The 17,844-nt window shown below is 52.1% G+C and overlaps 5 protein-coding genes across 5 annotated transcripts; 1 reads left to right on the plus strand and 4 right to left on the minus strand.

Moving 5' to 3' along the window:
* Positions 1–1,404: 1,404 nt before the first annotated feature.
* Positions 1,405–2,497, minus strand: J7T55_006341 (uncharacterized protein; the record flags this gene model as incomplete). The annotated part of the gene is made up of 3 exons (XM_053143238.1): positions 1,405–1,584; positions 1,892–2,152; positions 2,222–2,497. The coding sequence occupies 3 exons, from the start codon at positions 2,495–2,497 to the stop codon at positions 1,405–1,407; spliced, it is 717 nt and encodes a 238-aa protein (XP_053001107.1).
* Positions 2,498–3,541: 1,044 nt separating this feature from the next.
* Positions 3,542–5,294, plus strand: J7T55_006342 (uncharacterized protein; the record flags this gene model as incomplete). Its single annotated transcript, XM_053143250.1, has 4 exons — positions 3,542–3,557; positions 3,657–3,891; positions 3,950–4,251; positions 4,315–5,294. The coding sequence occupies 4 exons, from the start codon at positions 3,542–3,544 to the stop codon at positions 5,292–5,294; spliced, it is 1,533 nt and encodes a 510-aa protein (XP_053001108.1).
* Positions 5,295–5,964: 670 nt separating this feature from the next.
* Positions 5,965–8,813, minus strand: J7T55_006343 (fungal specific transcription factor domain-containing protein; the record flags this gene model as incomplete). Its single annotated transcript, XM_053143260.1, has 4 exons — positions 5,965–7,420; positions 7,477–8,160; positions 8,318–8,432; positions 8,600–8,813. The coding sequence occupies 4 exons, from the start codon at positions 8,811–8,813 to the stop codon at positions 5,965–5,967; spliced, it is 2,469 nt and encodes an 822-aa protein (XP_053001109.1).
* A 1,792-nt stretch (positions 8,814–10,605) lies between these two features.
* Positions 10,606–12,259, minus strand: J7T55_006344 (glucosidase II beta subunit-like protein; the record flags this gene model as incomplete). The annotated part of the gene is made up of 2 exons (XM_053143271.1): positions 10,606–12,099; positions 12,161–12,259. The coding sequence occupies 2 exons, from the start codon at positions 12,257–12,259 to the stop codon at positions 10,606–10,608; spliced, it is 1,593 nt and encodes a 530-aa protein (XP_053001110.1).
* A 3,372-nt stretch (positions 12,260–15,631) lies between these two features.
* On the minus strand, positions 15,632–17,387 carry J7T55_006345 (uncharacterized protein; the record flags this gene model as incomplete). Its single annotated transcript, XM_053143282.1, has 3 exons — positions 15,632–15,667; positions 15,771–16,949; positions 17,121–17,387. The coding sequence occupies 3 exons, from the start codon at positions 17,385–17,387 to the stop codon at positions 15,632–15,634; spliced, it is 1,482 nt and encodes a 493-aa protein (XP_053001111.1).
* Positions 17,388–17,844: the final 457 nt, after the last annotated feature.

Here is a 17,844-nt window from a genome sequence, read left to right on the forward strand (position 1 = left end):
GCTGTGTCTAGGAAATGCCGGTCGCGGCGTCCCAGGGTCAGCTTGAGTCTAGTGTCTGACGGCCGCAGGCCTTGCAACGCCAAACCGTCTGACTTCCCACGGAATTATGTGCCAGCAAGCATACTACCGATAGCGCGAGGGGAATACACGTGTGAATGCTTTAGCAACCCCAGGGGTGGGGGTGTTTGCGGAATCAGACGACCTCTTTGGAATCGAAGCCACACGAAAAGCAGTGATTGAGAACAAGAAACCCACTGCCAGACGCCTCCACAAATATGCAGGAGCCTTTCTGTGTGTCTTACAATGACGCTAGTGTTCTGGGTGTATAAATAATGCTCACGGTGCTCAATAAATGTTTTGACATGAGCCTTAGAAATCAGCTTCAAAGAGATCTTTCTCCAGGACTGAACGAGAAGTTCGCACACTTCCTATAGGGTATCTCTCAATAATTTCGGTCTTGAGAGTTTAGACTAGGCGTCGTTCAGATTTTCGTCCTCACTTTCCAGTGCTTGATGCAAAGCAGCAACATCGCCCGGGAAAGACCTCCGGTGGCCCTGCTGTTCATCGATGGCCAACAGTCCTGACCTTTCCCTTAGGACTACTTGAAAGGGACATTCCGCACTGAAAACACGGTACATTTACCTGAGTAGTACCCTCCGTGAATAGTGGTTTAGAAACGGAGCCGTTGGGCCCGGCAGGGGGCTTCCTCAAGGCCAGAACAGACTACGCGCCACGTCTTCGGTAGTTTGGTAGCGCATTGCCTAACTTACTACTTCAATTATGACTCATTGAGGCCCGTCAACTGTAACTTATCCTGTCAAATAGATCTAGGCAACGCTGCACGAGGCCCGCTGCTCGGCAACGAAGATGAACACCAATTGTGAATCGACAATGGCATGATCCCATGGAGATGGGTGACGCCCACAAAACCTGTCATATTCTCAACTCAGACCCTTCCTCTAGCATGCTATGCTCATTCCGTATGACTGTGAACCAGTAGGTAGTGAGCTGTGACCTAGAGCGGCAACCAATTTCCGTCGAAAGGGGCATGGAGGCTGGCTTCGAGAGATTTAATTTGAACGCCCAAGATCTCAGCAAAACTAAGTACCATATACGCTGATGAAAGAAACAAGCCACAAGGAGATGTTGAGGAAGCAAGACGAGAGAAACACAAACGGCGAGGAAACATGAAGGGGCTGCAGAAACCAAAGCAAGGAATACCAATGTCTCCACGCGTGTGTGACAACCTGCCAACCCCCTTCTTAAGCAGTGCGTAAGACATGAGTAAAACAGAATTCGTGGGCTCATAATTCATTCCTTCGTGAGAAGGCGTTCCAAAAAAAGCAATGCAAGGGCGTAGGCTGTAGACAAAACTGTTTCCCCCTTCCCCCCAAAACGGATTCTTTACTTCTTCTTCTGGCAGGTACCCTTGTCTACATGACGCTTCACATTGTCGCTCCTATCGGCCTCGTAGCCGCATCGTCCGCATTTGTAAACCTTAGTGCTTGATAGGTTGGCCAGCTTGGGGTTCTTCTTGGCCCACGAAGCATGGTGCGACCGGATGTGCCTGTCGAGGTCTTTCTTCTGGGGGCACTTTTTGTCACAGGCGTCATGGGGGCATGATAAAGGAGGTGCATGATTACGGTCTTCGGTATGTCAGCCATGTGATACAGGAATGGGGGTAAGCAGTCTCTCAAAAAGATGCCTCAAGATTGGAACGGAGGAGATTCGAGACTGTACATACAGTGTTTTCTTGTATTCAAAAATTAGCGACAGTGACTGAGATCATCAAAACTTCAGGAATTGTATTCGTAGGGTTTCGCGGAGGTCGTCTGCAAACTTACGTGTATTTGTAAAGCTCCGTATATGTCTTGCCACAAATATCACATACATACCTCTCATCGGATGAAAAGTTGCCTTCAGGGGAAGAAGTCCAGTTTTCTGGACGGGGGTATTGGGTTGTTGTGCTTGCAGTGCTGGGCGTGCTGGGCGTGGTAGAGGGAGGATTTGTGTTCTCTGGAAGTGGCGTCATGGAGCTTGCACCGTCGAAACCCGCCATTGAAGTCTCGGCGTAGGATGATGGATCGTCGGAAAAGGTCGTGAAGTTCTCGTAGGAAAAAGTGTCGATGTTGCTTGGGTGTATTCCAGAGTCCTAAGTCCTCTCACTCAAGTCACCACCAGGCAAGTTCGGGTGAGTGTAGTTTATATAGGCCGCATCGACAGCAAGATTTTGCGGATCAACTGTGGCGTCGGGTCCTGGCTGAAGATAGTCATGATTTCCAAAATCCCGGGTAAGCCCAGCAGTGCTACCAGCAGCTGTTTGGTCCCATGCGGAACTCCGGGTGCCCACATAAAGCTCTTCAGTGAGCAGTTCAGAGTCATCAGACCCATTCAGCATAGGGTCTTGTCGGTAAAGCATGCGGTACTGCTGGTGTGTGTCATATCCTGCGTCGTAGTCGCGTCGGCGGGACTTGTCCTGGTTGTGATGGGACGCCATCGGGCCTGGATAAATTACAGATCAGTGCTCGGCAGCGAGACTGAGTCTACGGCCGCTGCCGTCAGTGAATTTTAAATAGGCATTTACATACAATTCAGGCACTCGCAAGGATATCCGAAACAAGCGAGAGACGTGTTGCTCAAGTCTACTAAGTCAGTTCTCTGTCCAAGTGATTGCACAGCCTCTTGAGTACTTACATATCTGTGAAAATTCTCGGTTCACTGCACATTCGAGGGCAAGTACTGGAACATAAGATTACTTCACGATCCCACAAGACACGCCCAGATCATCTGTGGCCACGGAGCGAGATTTTGGAGAAAGGGGTCTGAGCCGAAAGGAATCGACAGTGGAGATATGTGCGAAGGATGCCTGGCTGGTTTCGCATGTTTAACCGCCGGATTTCTTGTGGGAGCTCCATCCTAGATGCACGAGGCCTACTGCGCTGCATGAGGCCTTTTGTGGTGCACGCGGTCAGCTCCTATCTCACCCATTTCTATCCTATTCTGCCAGGTTCGACACAGGCCGATCAATTGCGGTCTGACGATTGTTGGTTCTGCATGCATGGTTGGATGAGTTGCACTGCCTCAGTTGGCCTCAAGCATTTCGGGCAACGAGGCAGATTTCAATAGTCGTGTGGGACCAACATCGAAGAAGTAGGAAGTGTACTATCCAAATTCGTGTGTTGGAAAGTTGTCGAAATCAGCCAATGAGACTGCCCTGCAGTAGGCCTCACAACATGCAAGTGGCTTGATGCAGGGTGGCATGGCAATGTCATTGGGCTAACAGCAAGCGCGAGAAATCACTGCCAATGTTCTCTCAAGCAATCGAAATCGAAGCGGATATTGTGAGATACGGAACTTGGATGCTTCAAAGCTGAAGAGCATTGTCGATTATCTATAAAGATGCCTTATATTCCGGCCCATTGACTATTCCATTTCCAAGAGAGAACAAGAGAACAACTGAGCACTCTACCGTCTGCTGTCAATCGACTCTCATCAAGTAATATTCATCGGAATTTGATCGATAATATCCTAAGCATTCAGAATGCCGTACTTGCAAGGTGAGCTCGCTGATAACTCACTCCCTGATGGGAAGTAGTATTGACTTCATTCAGGAAATGATACGCCTGCTGAGAGTGCACGTACGCCCGTTGCTTTAGGCAAGCTTCAGCGTCGATTCTACGAGCCGCTCGTTCTGCTGCTAGCACTTACTCAGGCCTGCATGCACAACCACGCCCCCAGAGCTCCGGACCCACTGCCTGATGTACCGTCTCACTCACCGGCAGAGCTATTCAAAGACTTCATCAACAAGTTGTGTCAGATTTGCGACAACAAGCAAGGTGGAAGCGCGGTGACTGCGATCTCTGCACTTCAATATCCAGACCGTTTGCAGTAGTAAGCAGCACGTTTTCCTTCTTTCTCTTCAAGCTCAATGTACTGACAGAATTCCTAGTCGCTTCGCATCAAATCAGAGGTCCGAGAACGACCTTTTGAAAGTGAAGAGCTACCTTCAAAGCATTGTTGAGACGCTCAGAGACTATACTGTGGCCTCTTCACTTCGTGTCAAGGCCTCCGTTTTGCGGCAAATTGTTGCATTCAACCGACCGAGACTGCAGTGCTATGTCAGAAATCTGTACTCCCAGACTCAGATATGCCTGGAAACACCTGGGATCTCGCCGGAGCTGTCTGACAAAATCAGTGAGCTTCGGGACTTGGCCTTGAAGGCGGACAATCGAGAACTCGAAGAGAGTAAATGTAAGCAGAATGCTTCAAAGCCCAGCCAGCGAGATTAATATCGTGAGACTGACCCTTGTGGAGTCTTTCGTAATTGTACGGATCTCATGATCTTCATCAAGATTCTCTCGAAGTCTCCCGCATACAAGAGCCTCCAAGAGAAAGCTGTCTCGAATACTGGCGAGCGTTCTTCATGGGCTGAGCTGCGTCATGCTGCTGGAAGGCTGCTGTCATATCTCCAAGCGGCGAATACTCTTATCGAAGCTCGAAAGAAATGGGAATGTCTGTTCCACGACTTTGAAGTAGACTATGTCCGCTCATCAACCCTGCTCAGCAACCCCATCAACGACAAGAAAGTCACTGCAGAGGCAATCATTGGCCGGATGACCGGAGATGCTACCAAAATGCAGGCATATAGGGCCGACGCAGAGGAGCTTCAGAAATTCGATCTCGATCTGAAAATCAAGGACCAGGTCACTAAGTCTTCTTTCAAGCCCCTCGTCCATGCCGAGGTACTGGTCCACCAATCCATCCTGGATGAGTCTGGTCCGACTGGTCTACGCTCATCTCAGTTCTTCAACGGGTACAAATACATCGGGTCTAGCAAGCCGACATGCCGCCTCTGTGATTACTATTTCACGGCATCCGCCAGCGGCATCGAGGTGCGCGAAACCCATCGCAACCTCTACGTCAGCTGGCGAGCCCCAGACGTTTACGCCGACCAGGGAGAAGCAGCCATAAAACAGAGGAAGCAGGTCATCATGAAGGTGCTCGACAGGGTTCGAGAAGACACCTTCCGCACGCTGTCTGAGAAGGTCCCGGAAAGAAAGCAGCATGACTCTAACACAGACCCGACCTTCCCTACATGGAACCCCGGAACCAGTGTTGGATTCGACGGCGGTGGTCGTGACGCGGACTTGGATGATGTAGCGGCGTCAATGTGCCAGCTCGATCTGCGCGATTCTTCTGGAGAGGCACAAGAGGTGCGACCTGAGTCTCCGTCCAGGGCTTCTGCATCTGGCTTTGATGCAGACGATGACGAGGGAGGGGCTCGACTTTCGTAAGTGTTAGCAAGCCGTCAAAGTATATAAGACAGGAAGGTTATGGGCTGGGACTCCTCTTCGTCGGTTCATCTCCTCGTTCATTTTCTCTCACAGGTCCATGCACCCGCACGACACTCCTTTGAAGCAAGCGTAGGAAAATTTGTGAGCCAAGTATCATGTCTTCCAAATAACACCACTTTTGCGCCGATCCACCATTGAGACCACAATCCACGTGTGTGGTAGTGTTGGCTTCGGAACCATGACTGATCCCAGTGAAGAACGAGGTTGCTTGCATCGTTTAGTGCGCATCTGGAACAATAACTTCTTTCGTTCTCGGCCAAAGTAGAAGAGTCCGGGCCATAAATGAAATATCATTTCTTTGACTCGACTCATGTGTTCCAGATCCAAGCGCCCCTTCCGTGAGATGCATTTGTACCGAGAGCAGAAATAAGTAAAATCAAAGATGCACAAGTATCAAAACAAAAACCACCTTGAATGCATCCCGGTATCGTCCCAGAGACTCCAAATTAGCACGCAAGATTAACCACCCCCGTCTCCAAGTGAACATGCCAGCAAGTATCCCCCCAAGTGCAAGAGACCACCGTCGCCGTTTCTATGCCCTTAATAGACCGATATTCCGACCCAGATAACATTCCAAATCAGCACTACCTGTAGATTCCGTTTCCCCCTCCTATTCATTGGCCATGCCGATGCTGCTAGAGCTCCCACCGTTGTTAAACCCACTCGTGAATTGCTGTCGCTGCCTTTGCTGATACTGGTACAAACTGTCACCGGAGTCCTGCCTCGAGAACGTGCCGGGCGTGAACGTCCCGATCGGGGTTCCTGTCCCGCTGTTGTAGGCTGAGACTTGGTTACTGAAACTATCGACCAAGGGGCTGGTCAGGTCATATTCCCAGTCCTGCTGGGGCCCTCCATTGACGTCGCTGGTCCAGTCTGGAAGCGGCACTGAGGTTGCCAGCGAGGGTATCGAGGCCGGGATGGATCGTTGCCCCGCAGCCACGCTGTTCAGGGCGGTGCTGAAGGCGTTGACGTTACTAGGATCGAGCAGCGGGTCGCCGAGGAATGCTGAGGTCGACTGTCCGGCTTCGAGGTTGCCACCCATTGAGTACATTTCGGAATCGGGGTCTGGCTCTTGCTCATCCTTGACCACCTCCCCAAGGATGCCGCCTATTTGTTGGTTGCCGGTCGCTGAGTCTGTTAGCCACGACAAAGACAAGCCTCCAGGCCCGAGGACGGGTGAGGTGAGCGAAGGGGTCAGCGCCATTCTCATCCCGCCGGGCCGTTCCTGTGCAAACATCAACAGCCTTTCGGCAAACTGCGTTCTGCTGTTGGGTGTTGCGCTGAGGGTGCGAACGAAGAACTCAAGCGGGTCAATGGCGGCACCTTTCCTACTGACGCCAAGAACACCAAGGTCCCCGCTTCCGGGAAGGAAGTCCATCCCCATGAAGCCGCCGCTTAGGGAACCGAGCCCACTGATTGGGGTTCCGGCAGCGCTGGCGCGGTCGATCGCACCGAGCACATTCATGCACCAGGTTCCGATCTCAAATATCTTCTCAAATATTCCCATGCCATGGACTTCGACGGCGGTACTGGGAAGACTCTGCAGGACGGAAGCTGTTGAGCGCGCGATTGCCAATGGGAAGGCAAAATGCATGCTCTCGTGTGGGGCCGTCCAACTCAGTAAGCTTTGGCGGAAAGAAGCTTGCCACACGATTAGTCGCAGCCATTGTTGGGTGACTAGTAGGTCGGCCTTCTGAATAGCGGTTGGCTCCGAGAGAATGATCTCTTCGTCGGCATCGTCAGAGCCCGAGACTGATGGTGCTGCTGTCACTGGCGCAGAAAAGATTGGCGCAGAGTCTGAAGATGGAGTAGTGGCACGAGATCGCTGGAGGAAGGAAGGAGGCTGCGCCAGAAGATTCTGAAGAGCCAGGTAGGTCGTCGCACTGACCCGCGGATCTGAGCCCTCATTCCAAGCCGAGACGAAGGACTCGTCTAGAGGCGTGTAGGACGACACCAGCTGTAAAAAGCCGGCATGAATGTCCGGGGACTCATAGGAATGACGTGTCGTTGGTAACATAGGCGTCTTCTTAAACGTGATGGGTTTGTTGCGCAAGATGGCGAAAGATCTGGCTCCAATGTCAGACAACACAGTCCAAACTCACAAAGCGCCTGAGTGGTTTACCTTTCAGTTACAAATAATATCCAGAAAACTCGTTGCCGGCACAAAGCCTCCTGAGGCGATAAGCTAACGTATGTTGAATCATCATGTAGCCCCATGTCCTGAGCCAGAGTGAGTGCTTCTCTCAAATACAGCCATGACTTCCGATTCTGGTTTATCTCGAAGAAAGAAGTCGATAACCAAAATGATGATATAACGGCGTTCAGTGATGCATCTTCCATGAAATCATAGGACTGCCGGTTGGAAACGCACTCGTCCAGGAAGAAGCGACCAGCGTCTTCCCACGACGCTGGACCGTCAAAGCTGAGGCTCTTTCCGGACATGTGCATGCTCACCAGGGCACACAGGGCATAGATGAGGTTCTTTTCGGACGGCGTCATCTGCCTTGCAATCATAGAACGGATAGCGGGCATGTAGAGGACGGGCATGATGGGATATATGTGTTCATAGTAAAGCTCGACACATTGCGGCACAAGGTGCAGGAAGGGCCGGTGGAGAGGTTGGTGCTGGTCTGACGTGAACATGCTCCTTGGTTCTGGCCCATTGCGAGGATCTGAGGCGTTGTTCCGCCATGAGACATCCTGTGGCAGTGCTGTTGACGGATAGCCGATACGGGGCCCTGAGACTTCCGGTTCTGCACTGTTGTCCCTGCTGTCCCTTTCCTTTTCCCGCGCTCTCAACTCATTGCTATGGAGCTCAGTTAGCGTCAATTCTGACAGCGGAGACTCAAGTCAAGGATAAGGCCCGTTGAAGTACATCCACATGCCACGAGATACCTTGCATGTCTTGCAAGCCTCGTGAACGGGCAGATGGAGGGGTGATGAACAGATGGGGGGTCACACACATGACACGGCCATGGCCCCTCTTGGGGCCACGCTTCCTGGGAACATGATCCCGCTTGCAGGTCAAGCTGGCATTGAGACACTGTTGGCACGGAAGTTGGCCATCACAACGGATTCCTAGAGGAGAGTTGTCAGCATGATTAGGCCATGATATACGTGATCGAGACAGGAGACCAAGACAGCCGGGCGCATGTCACTTCGTGAGGGGAAGCAGTACCGCGCACGGTGACAATACACAGGGAGGCGGCCAGAAGTTGTGACAGGTCAGGACAAGTGACACGTACTTCGTCTCCTGCAGTGATCGCAGACGGTCCGCTTAGACTGGGAGGGCCTGGTGGGCGAGGTGGAGGGGCCTGTGAGGTTCGTGGCTGAGAGGCCGGTGAGATCGGAGTCGGCAGCAGCGCCGGAAGGGCCCAGGCGCGCGGCGGGATCGGACTCGGAGGCTGGAACGGGAGGCACGGTAGATACGAGGTCGGAAGAGTCGTCTTCGGTCTTCATCCTGGGGGCGGAAGGGGAGGGGAGGAGAGGGGCGGGCAGGTGTTCCGTGACCCGTGATTCCGTGATCCGTAACGGGTGACTAATGTCCGGGGTGGCGGGATTACAGGGGGATCCGCTCAAAACAAACTCGACATAATGATAGCCGGTAGGGCGGGCCGAGTCATCAAGTGATAAGAGGGTTTTGGTGGACGTGAGATGGCGCTGGGTGAGTGAGGCTCCGCGAAGGTGAGAGAAGGTTGCGCGAGTCTTCAGCGAGAGATGGAGCGATGGCGGGCGGGCAACAAGGCGGGAGACTCGGGGCCGGGGCCGATTGAGTTCAGGAGGGAGCAGCGCGGGTGCAGGTGCAGGTCAAGGTCAAGGCAAATGGCAAATGGCAAAGTGGCAACGCACTGACTTGACTTGAATGGCTGGACGATCGGTTGTGGGATGGGATGAGTGGATGATGGTGAATCGCAGCGATGGGAAAGTTTGAAGGCCTGGTGAGGGAAGATCAGGACTCAGGACGGGCTTTGGAGGGGTTCGGTTCTCCCACTTCCCTCTCTCCAAATCCAGATGGCCACTGCTGGCTCTGGCTGTAACGGTAGCTGCTGCTTTGGCTCCTGCTCTGGCTAGACTGCCAGATCGATGGCAGGCTTGGGATGGCTCCTGCCGCGTTCCCTGCTCTACCTACCTAGGTACCCTGCCTGCCGTGCCGTGCCCTGCCTCTGACTACCTAGACTACGTATTGTAGATACGTACCCCTGCCTACCCTGCGTGCCTCCTGCGTGCCTCCTGCGTGCCTCCTGACCCTCCAGTACTAAACTTCAAGCTAGGTCTTCTTGGCCAAACACCTCGCTGCTCGAGGCTCTCGCTCCTTGCGGCTGCGTTTACGTTTGCGTTGCGCCTGCGGACTCTGGCCGTGCCCTGCTGCAGAATAAATGCGGGGAAAACTAGGATCGTGTCGCATCCGACTCCTGCAATGGGTTGCTGCTAATGCTAGCGTCCTCGCCCGCTCTGCCCTCTGCCCTCTCTATGGGTGTTCCAAGAGAAAAAGACTTTTTCATGGTGACGGGTGTTCATCACCTGATGGTGCCTGTGCTCGCCGAGATGAGGCAGGGAGTCTTGGGAGGGTGGGAGCATGGGGAGGGCGATGCCGCGGTCCAGGACATCGTTCCACCTCCTACTCCGACTCCAATTTTGCCATCAAAAGTCATCATCATCATCATCATATGCCATGATATGCACGGTACATTATTGCAGCAGCATGTCACATCTGGTTATTTTAGCCCGGCCAGGGTATCGACTCGCCCGTCTGCCGGTCCTGCCAGTCCTGCCTGCATCTGCCAGGACTCAGGAGATTTTTCTCGCCTCGAATGGAGCCTCTAGAAGGGCCCCCGTCGGCCAAGTGGCCCTGACAGGGCAGAAGGATCGACCAGAATGGATCTTGCGGTGGCTCGAGCCCCCCTGACAAGAGACCCAGCGGCCCACCCCTGGCCCCTGAACTTCAGCCGCAAGACCTCACGGCATCAAACCACGTAAGTTGCTGGCTCCGCTCGCAGAAAGCTTGATTGGTGCCATGCGTCATGATAGCAGCTCTCTGCTGTGGGCTTCGCCTCAGGAGTCCTCATTTATCTGTCCATCCGCCTGTCTGCCATGTCTGCTGAGGGATTTGGGCCATGGCGTGGCTCGGTCAAATCTGACGGTCTAGACGCCTTGCTTGTTTCTAATGGCCCTGAGGGCATGAGAACGATGTACTGTGCTGTACTGTACGATATGTTATGTACAACCAGGGCCGCGACGCCCGAGGACCGGATCACAGCTCCTCCTTGAAGAATTTCTCTTCGCTTCCTTGTCCTTCGTCCCCGTCGCCATCCCCGCCCTCGACCTCGGCTTCGCCTTCACCAGCTTCGCCATCGTCTTCGCCCTCCCCGTCGTCCACAATGCCCCGAATCTCTGGCACCTCTCCCGGCACTTCCACTACCTCGAGCGTCCAGGCTTTGTCCCCCGCTATTTTCTCGAGCTCCTTGCGGAATTGTTCAATGGTGTCCGGGTCGAGGTTGCGCTTTTCCAGACCCTCGTCGTTCATCATCTCCACCTGGCCGCCCTCGGCCTTGCTCAGAGCCCTAGCAAGCGTTTCGATGAGTGGTTTCGTCGAAGCCCCTTTTCCCGCAACGAATCCTCGAGGCGGCTTCAGCTTGGGCGGGGGTTGGCCGTCGTCCGTGCCGTGAAGCTGCTTGCCGCCGATAACGATCCCGCCAATCTCCATGCCACTGAACTTGTTCCCGCCTTGCGCGTCCTGTTGTCTCTGTGTAGCGTCTTCGCCCTCACCCTTCTCCTCGGCCTCCTCCTGGCCCTGAAGAGTACCAGCGGCTTCTGCGGCCTCGATGCTGTTACGCAGACGCCAGGCGTTTGCTTCTTCTTCGGAATCGAAGATACGCTGACAGCTGATGGGGTGTGCGCGAGTCTCCTTTGGTGGTAAAAATGCGACATCCTCGCACAGGCGAGGCGTATGGACCAGCATGAGGTATGAACATGTAGTAATCTCCTTGATCCACCCGATACGATCGCCCGTCGACCCCGGATTGCAGTGGTACTGGATCTCAATGGTCCTCTCGCGTTCCGTAAGATCGCAAAGCGTGCCACCTCCCATGCGCTGTACCAGATAGCGCTGGTCGCCCTTGACCTGTAATTCGGTGTGTGGAGGAGGCTTGAAGTCGGTCTGCTGGCTATTGGTTTCCGTCTGCAACTCTTTGTTCTGTTTCTTGCTTTTCTTGGTGCTAGGAGGTTCTTGCACCCTGCCAAGGACATACTCCTGACTGTGTGGATCTCGAGCCGGAAGGCCGCCCTTCATGTTGGTGGGAAGCGCATGGAATTGGATGATATCCTGTCCGTAGCAAAACTTGTAACTCCACCAGCCTGACACGAAATAGAGGCACTGGTTCTCGAGATCACTCATGAGCTCCCATCCTCGCGTGTTGGCCCGTGCAAGCTCGCGGGCCTCTTCTGCCTTCGCTAGGTCTGTCGCAGTTTGGTTGGGGGCTGGAGGTGGTGCGAGCACGGGGACGGAACAGAGGAACCGGGAAGGTGGGATATTGATGATCTCGAATTCCTCAGAGACTTCTGGCATGCCGTCTTCGGGATCGCCATCTTGGCCAGCGTCAGCCGCCGCAGACTCGCGGATCTGGCTGGTAAGGTCCGTCTGCGAAGAGAAATCGGCAGTGTAGGTGGTCTGGGCAGATCGTGATGATTCTATGATTCGTTGTGCATCTTTCTCGAGAATTACGGTGTCTGGAAAGACGACTTCAAACTATCAGGTTGGTTATCAGCAAGAGTGAGGGAGCGACCAGAGATAGCGGCGACTTGTTTACCTGAGGGTAAGCCAGCATATCATCGTGGATGCTGAATCCGGGTTGCCGAGCTCTGCACAGCTGCAGGCTGGCCAGCAGAACGAGGTTGAGACGGCGCATCATGCCGCTAAGCACTGTTCTGGCTCACATGAAGGTTGCGAGATGGACACTTGTGGGTGCACGAGCAAATCGTAAACGTGTAATCAAACAGATAGTGGTTGTTCCCAGCGATCCGGCGCTGACGTTTGTCTGTTCGGCCTGCCAATTGAGAAGTGGCATCAACGTCGCGCACGGACCACCAAACTGCTTGTCTGCCTCGGCTGATACGCCAGCAGTCGCTTCCAACGTTCAATATTAAATATCTTCAATATGTCTTTTTTCAACTATCTGTTCTCTACACTGTATCGTCACAGTTCGAATGCAATTGATACTAGACAATGGGAATCGACTCTACTGCACGTCCCCTGTTCCTCGTTGATCATCAGGGTCCGTGTTTTCTTAAGCATGCTCCGTCCGACATCTCGCAAGGAGTCTCACCGGTCGCGCCATTCCAGATTTAGCACTATGAATCCAGATTCGACTGCACAGAGGAGCCACTGCTGATCCAGAGCTTTCCACGGATGAATCTGACGCTTGTAGCAGCCAAGTGTGCTTCGTTGGACCCTCAGCCTTGGCATGGGTCAAAAAAGTAAATGGCCAGTATAGTCACCATTAACATGTTTAGCGAAATATCAGCACCCACCACCATCACGACCACCCTCCGGTGTCCGGCCGGAACTTCCCTCACGTTACGGACCCGGCGAAACTTTGGACCCTGCATTGCCAGGAGTAATAATTTGGAGGATCAAACTGATCATCGACTGACATATGCCCAGGTCTGGGCTGCGCGACTCGACAGAGGAAGGGCCGATATCGACTCGCGGGCGTAAGTGGAGCCGTCGCGGGAGGCATGTTGCTCGTGGGCCTGTCGACAGCATGAGCTAATTTGATGCTGCTCGGCGGCACTGAGATGCATTGCGGCCGGTCGATCCGTATGAGGGACACATTGCAGGTTTGCAGGATGCATCAAAAGCCCATCCGGGTCCCAGGAACGGTCTCGTTCCCACCCCGTGCGCGGTTTTCTGTGGACCACCTGCCTGTTTCTCTTCTGCGGTGCCCGGCAGGTGGAGACCTCGCCGGTCGAGCCGGATCGATCCTGTGTTGTCAACTGAAGAGTTTGCAGAAGATCGGTGTATGGATTCCTGTTTACACCTCCAATGCAGGCTGAAAATCACATGCGGCCCTAGGACAAAGCCTGGATAGGCGCAAGAGCCTTTCTTGCTCTACCCTCGAGTCGTGCTGTGACTCAGAGTGGAGATCACACTTCGGTCTCCCTTGGCAGTGCTTTCAGAATACGTCCAGTGTTCAGGGGCAAGCGTAGATTTGCAGAATACATGTGATGATTTACCTTTACTCCGGGAAAACTGTGACATGTGAGTTATGAAGATTTCACCTTGCTATCAAAGTATCTTTAATAGTCTTCAGTGGCTGGTTCACAAAATTACTGCCTCGTTACCTAGGCTGGACATCTTCCATTAAAAGAAGTAGAATTAAAATTATATGGAGAGAATATGTTTTTTTACACGCAGTCAAATTCCTTGGGTCCCGTAGTTTTCGCAGCAACAGAGGCTTCCTCTCCCATGTGATTGTTGATCAGGCCAACTGTACTTCCAGTCGTGAAGTATGTGCTCTCAACTCTGTGGGCTCTATCCAAAGCAAGTTGTCCTTCAGGACTAAACAAAACAACGCTGAGATAAGTGCCAGTGTAAATGACGACAACACCATTAGAAGCAGCAATGGGCATTGTTGCAATTTGCTCTTTAGTGGATTCAGACACCTTCAAAATAGGCTTACCCTTTTGTTTTCATGACGAATTTACCTGCGTATAAGATATCCCTACGGCTCTGTGAAGAGCTTCGCTGTGACTATATTATCTCAATCCATCTAGACCTTAAAACCCCATGCTTAAGGACTTTCTGCAACTCTGCCACCTTCTAAACATTTGATATCAAATTTCCCAGCTCCTGCTGTCTTGACTGCTTGTTGCATGGTGTTGCAATCCGCATTCCTTGCCCTTTGCTCGTCATTGAGCAAATTGTCACGGGCCATACCTTCGATCAGCTCAATTTGCGACTGCGCAAGCCTCGGTGCCATTTCGCTAATATACAGTAAAAGACAGAATTTAAAGGGACAACATTGTTAAATTATTAAAGGAACATAGGAGCTTCTTCAGGACCTGCATACCACTATGGCTACAAAGAGCCAGGAGTGGCGCCAGAATTCAATATTATGATGAATCAAGCCAGCCAACATTTCATCTCTTCTCTCTTCGTTCGAGGACTTAGCCTAGTCCAAACCACAGACGCGGGCTGATCCAATTCTAGCTTCAAAGTGGGACTACATTTAACCCTCAGACTTATCAACAAATGTAATTCCTATTATTTAGAGCTTAGACGCTAAATAAAACCAGCTGTACATTGTCTGCTTGTTTTGCAGTTTTATCTTAGCTACTCGGCAATGGTATATTGCTAATGAGAGATTTATACTAGTAATGTAAACGTTGCACATAGTATTTTGGTATAGATAGATTGTTTTCAAAGTTCTCACTTTGTGTGAATAGTAGTGTTAGCGTTTGTAGCTGCCTGATTGGTCCGTTGGGGCCTACGGCTATAAGTAGGCTTCGGAGGGATGCAGCCTTCGGCTGCTTCCTGAAACCTAGTAAGCAACCTACACCCAAATAAACACCAACATCCCAAACCACGCATCGTATTCGAATACGTGACCCAGCCAACACACTTCTCAATTAATACGTTGTTCTCTTTTTTTGAAGTGCAGCTGTAAGATTTTATGCTGTTGCTGTGTTGTAATCTCTGATGGAATTAGCATCCTTTAGCTTGTTTTATACCTTTACGGACTCTTGTAAGACTATTTGTATGTTGAAAAACTAAAATGTGCTTTCATAAACGCTAATTCACATAGGCCGTTCGGTTGTTCACTACAATATATTGAGGAAATCAAATATGCTTTCACGCTCCCTAACTCACGTAGAGCGTTCAATTGTTTATTACAATATGTTGGAAAATTTAGTCGGACTCCCCTTATCCGCCCATCTTTTGACCGCCTCGCCTTCCATTAATTGAGGGCTATAGCAATCCCCTATCAACCGATAACCACCCTCCATGGGTCTCAAGATGAACGGCACTTTACCCCCGAAAATCACCACCAAGATGTCTCCTTCCTTCATAAGTTCGGGCCCCAAGCCAACCAAGCCATCCCTTGTTATGAAGAAGCGCCTTCCCTGACACATACGGACCATGACTGTGTGAAATTGCTCAATTCCGGGCAGCGAACGTGGCTGAAAATGACGATGACGAGGGAACAGCCCATGCTGTCGTTGCACCAGAGAACTCAAGGAAATAGATGTTTGTATGTGTTCGCTTAGCCACTCTTCCGCTACCAAGGATCCGTGGTCGCCACAACCGGCAGAGACTGTAGCGGTAAAGCTACGCCATGGTCTTTCCGTTCTTCGTCCGTCCTGGTCAAATCGGGTCCGCACTATCGTTTGGCTTATAGCCAGATTCCACGCGCTTACGATGAAATCATGCTCTTCCCTGGAAGCTGCTTCTCCAGAGCCACGACCCCGAAGTTTCGTGCTAAAGGCGATGATCTCGTCACATTCGATCCCTTTCAAGGATAGTACATTCTCATCGAGGCTGTCCCCAATGGTCAGAGACTCATTTCCACCCGCAGCATATGGGGAACTCTCTTGGTGGGCGTCGGTGAGGTCGATGGACGTCTTCTTGCGGGACCAATCAGGCACCCAGGAAGGCCAGTCATGTCCAGGCTCTTGAGAGCCTCCCACAGACGACAAGACTTCGAGGTTGCCGTTGTTGATGATAAGAAATTTTGCAACGTTACGGTAAACCGATTTGACGCTCGTAGCGTAAGTGGTTTCAACTAGTGGGTGACATGGAATCTCGCCAAATTGGCGTGTTTCCTCAGCTAGTCCGAAGGCCGCAAACACCTTGTCAACATTCTCGGTTGCCATTCGTTGGCGAAGAACTCTCAAGATAGCCAGGAGGCGAAGATGTATCCTCACGCCCTTCTCATGCATCTTCCATAGCTCGGCGGCGTTTGTGGCCGGGTTCGCAAGGGTTCCTCCGCGTAATGTTTGCGGCAGCTCAGACTGTGACATGTATTCATACTTCAGGAACCAAGCTGCAGCCTTGCCCAAAGCTGACCACTCAATTTCCCAATCTCCCACCAGGGCGACTGCCTGTGTCGCTAACACGACCTCCTGGACGATCCAGACACGTCTGAAATAAGGGTGTTCAAAGAACTGTCGAACAAATTGCCAGTATTTCGACGTTGCAGCCGGCAGTCCATGCGTGACATTGTCTTCGTTTTCTTCTCCTCTAGCCCTTGGCGCGAGCGCAGCCTTCTCCTCCCTCTCCACGTTTCTGATCGCCTGCGCGATGAATGAGAGCACTATTGGCATGCTGCCAAACTGCCCGAGATGAACCGTCGGTCTTGCTGTCCTGGAAACCCGCTCTTTCACAGAAGCAAATCCGCCATACAAAAGACGCGTGGGATGCACCACCGCCTGCATTGCTTTCCACAGCGGATCATCGAAGTATTCGCTTCTTTTGTCATCAAGGTCGTGAGGGATCGGCTGTGTATCCCCTATACCAAACCACAGTAGAACTTTCCGCGCAGAAGGGTAGATGTCTTCCATCAATTTCACTTGCTCCGCTCTTTCATCCATATTATTCTGGTTGATGCAGATAGCATCAGCTCACAGGAGACAGTCCAGTGGGTCCACCGGACTCGGATGCTCGTGCCTATTTCTTGCGAAAGGTTTCCAGGCATTATGGCTTGAATGAAGCACATGGTTCTCCTTCCACACATCCACTGATGCCCAGTGTCTACTTTCACGACCAACTCGATGTGCCGGCAGGGGACGGAGTCGCCTCAGAGCGTTGGCCAAATTCTTTCTCACGCGCATCGAGATTCCATTGCAGTGTATCTCTTCAGTCGGCGTCTCGGGTCCCCAAACGTACGACAGAGCATCAAACGAAAGCGGTTGATCTAATCCAGCTACGATCAAGGAGCATTCGATGTTCTCGTCTGGAAGAGCGGACTTGAGAGATAGGAGCCTGATTTCGCGCGGCTGTAACGCTTCGTATATTTTGTCACGGCTCTCATCCATTGTGGCTGATCACGGTGCAGTTTGATCGGCAGGTCTCAATGATTCCGCGCCCGCTATACGGCCCCGTGGATTGTGTTGACCAGATATGGTTGATTTACGCAACGGAGCTTGGGCGACAGTCACAGATCAAAGAAGCCACTCTCGATGAAACAGAAGGAACGTAAGCATGACGTTCCGATGCAGCGAAGAAGTATATGGTATTATTTGCTAAGGCTGTGAGCTCCATTTGCACCGATTTGGTTAGTGGAATTGCCCTTTGGCATGCAAGTCACTTGAGATCAGCATCATGTTGTGTTCCAGTCTTCGTATCCTCTGCCGCAGGGTGCTGACGTGATATTCAGAATGGCGGAGGCCTCATGCCACCACAACAAGATGGTTACACCAATACAGCAACTGGCCTAAGTGTACCTCCATCCTCTGCTCGCAACACCTATGGATCATCTTCTATTCCTCGTTT

Source organism: Diaporthe amygdali, assembly GCF_026229845.1.
Source record: "Diaporthe amygdali strain CAA958 chromosome Unknown NODE_1_length_4327563_cov_65_473760, whole genome shotgun sequence".
NCBI classification, from domain to species: domain Eukaryota; kingdom Fungi; phylum Ascomycota; class Sordariomycetes; order Diaporthales; family Diaporthaceae; genus Diaporthe; species Diaporthe amygdali.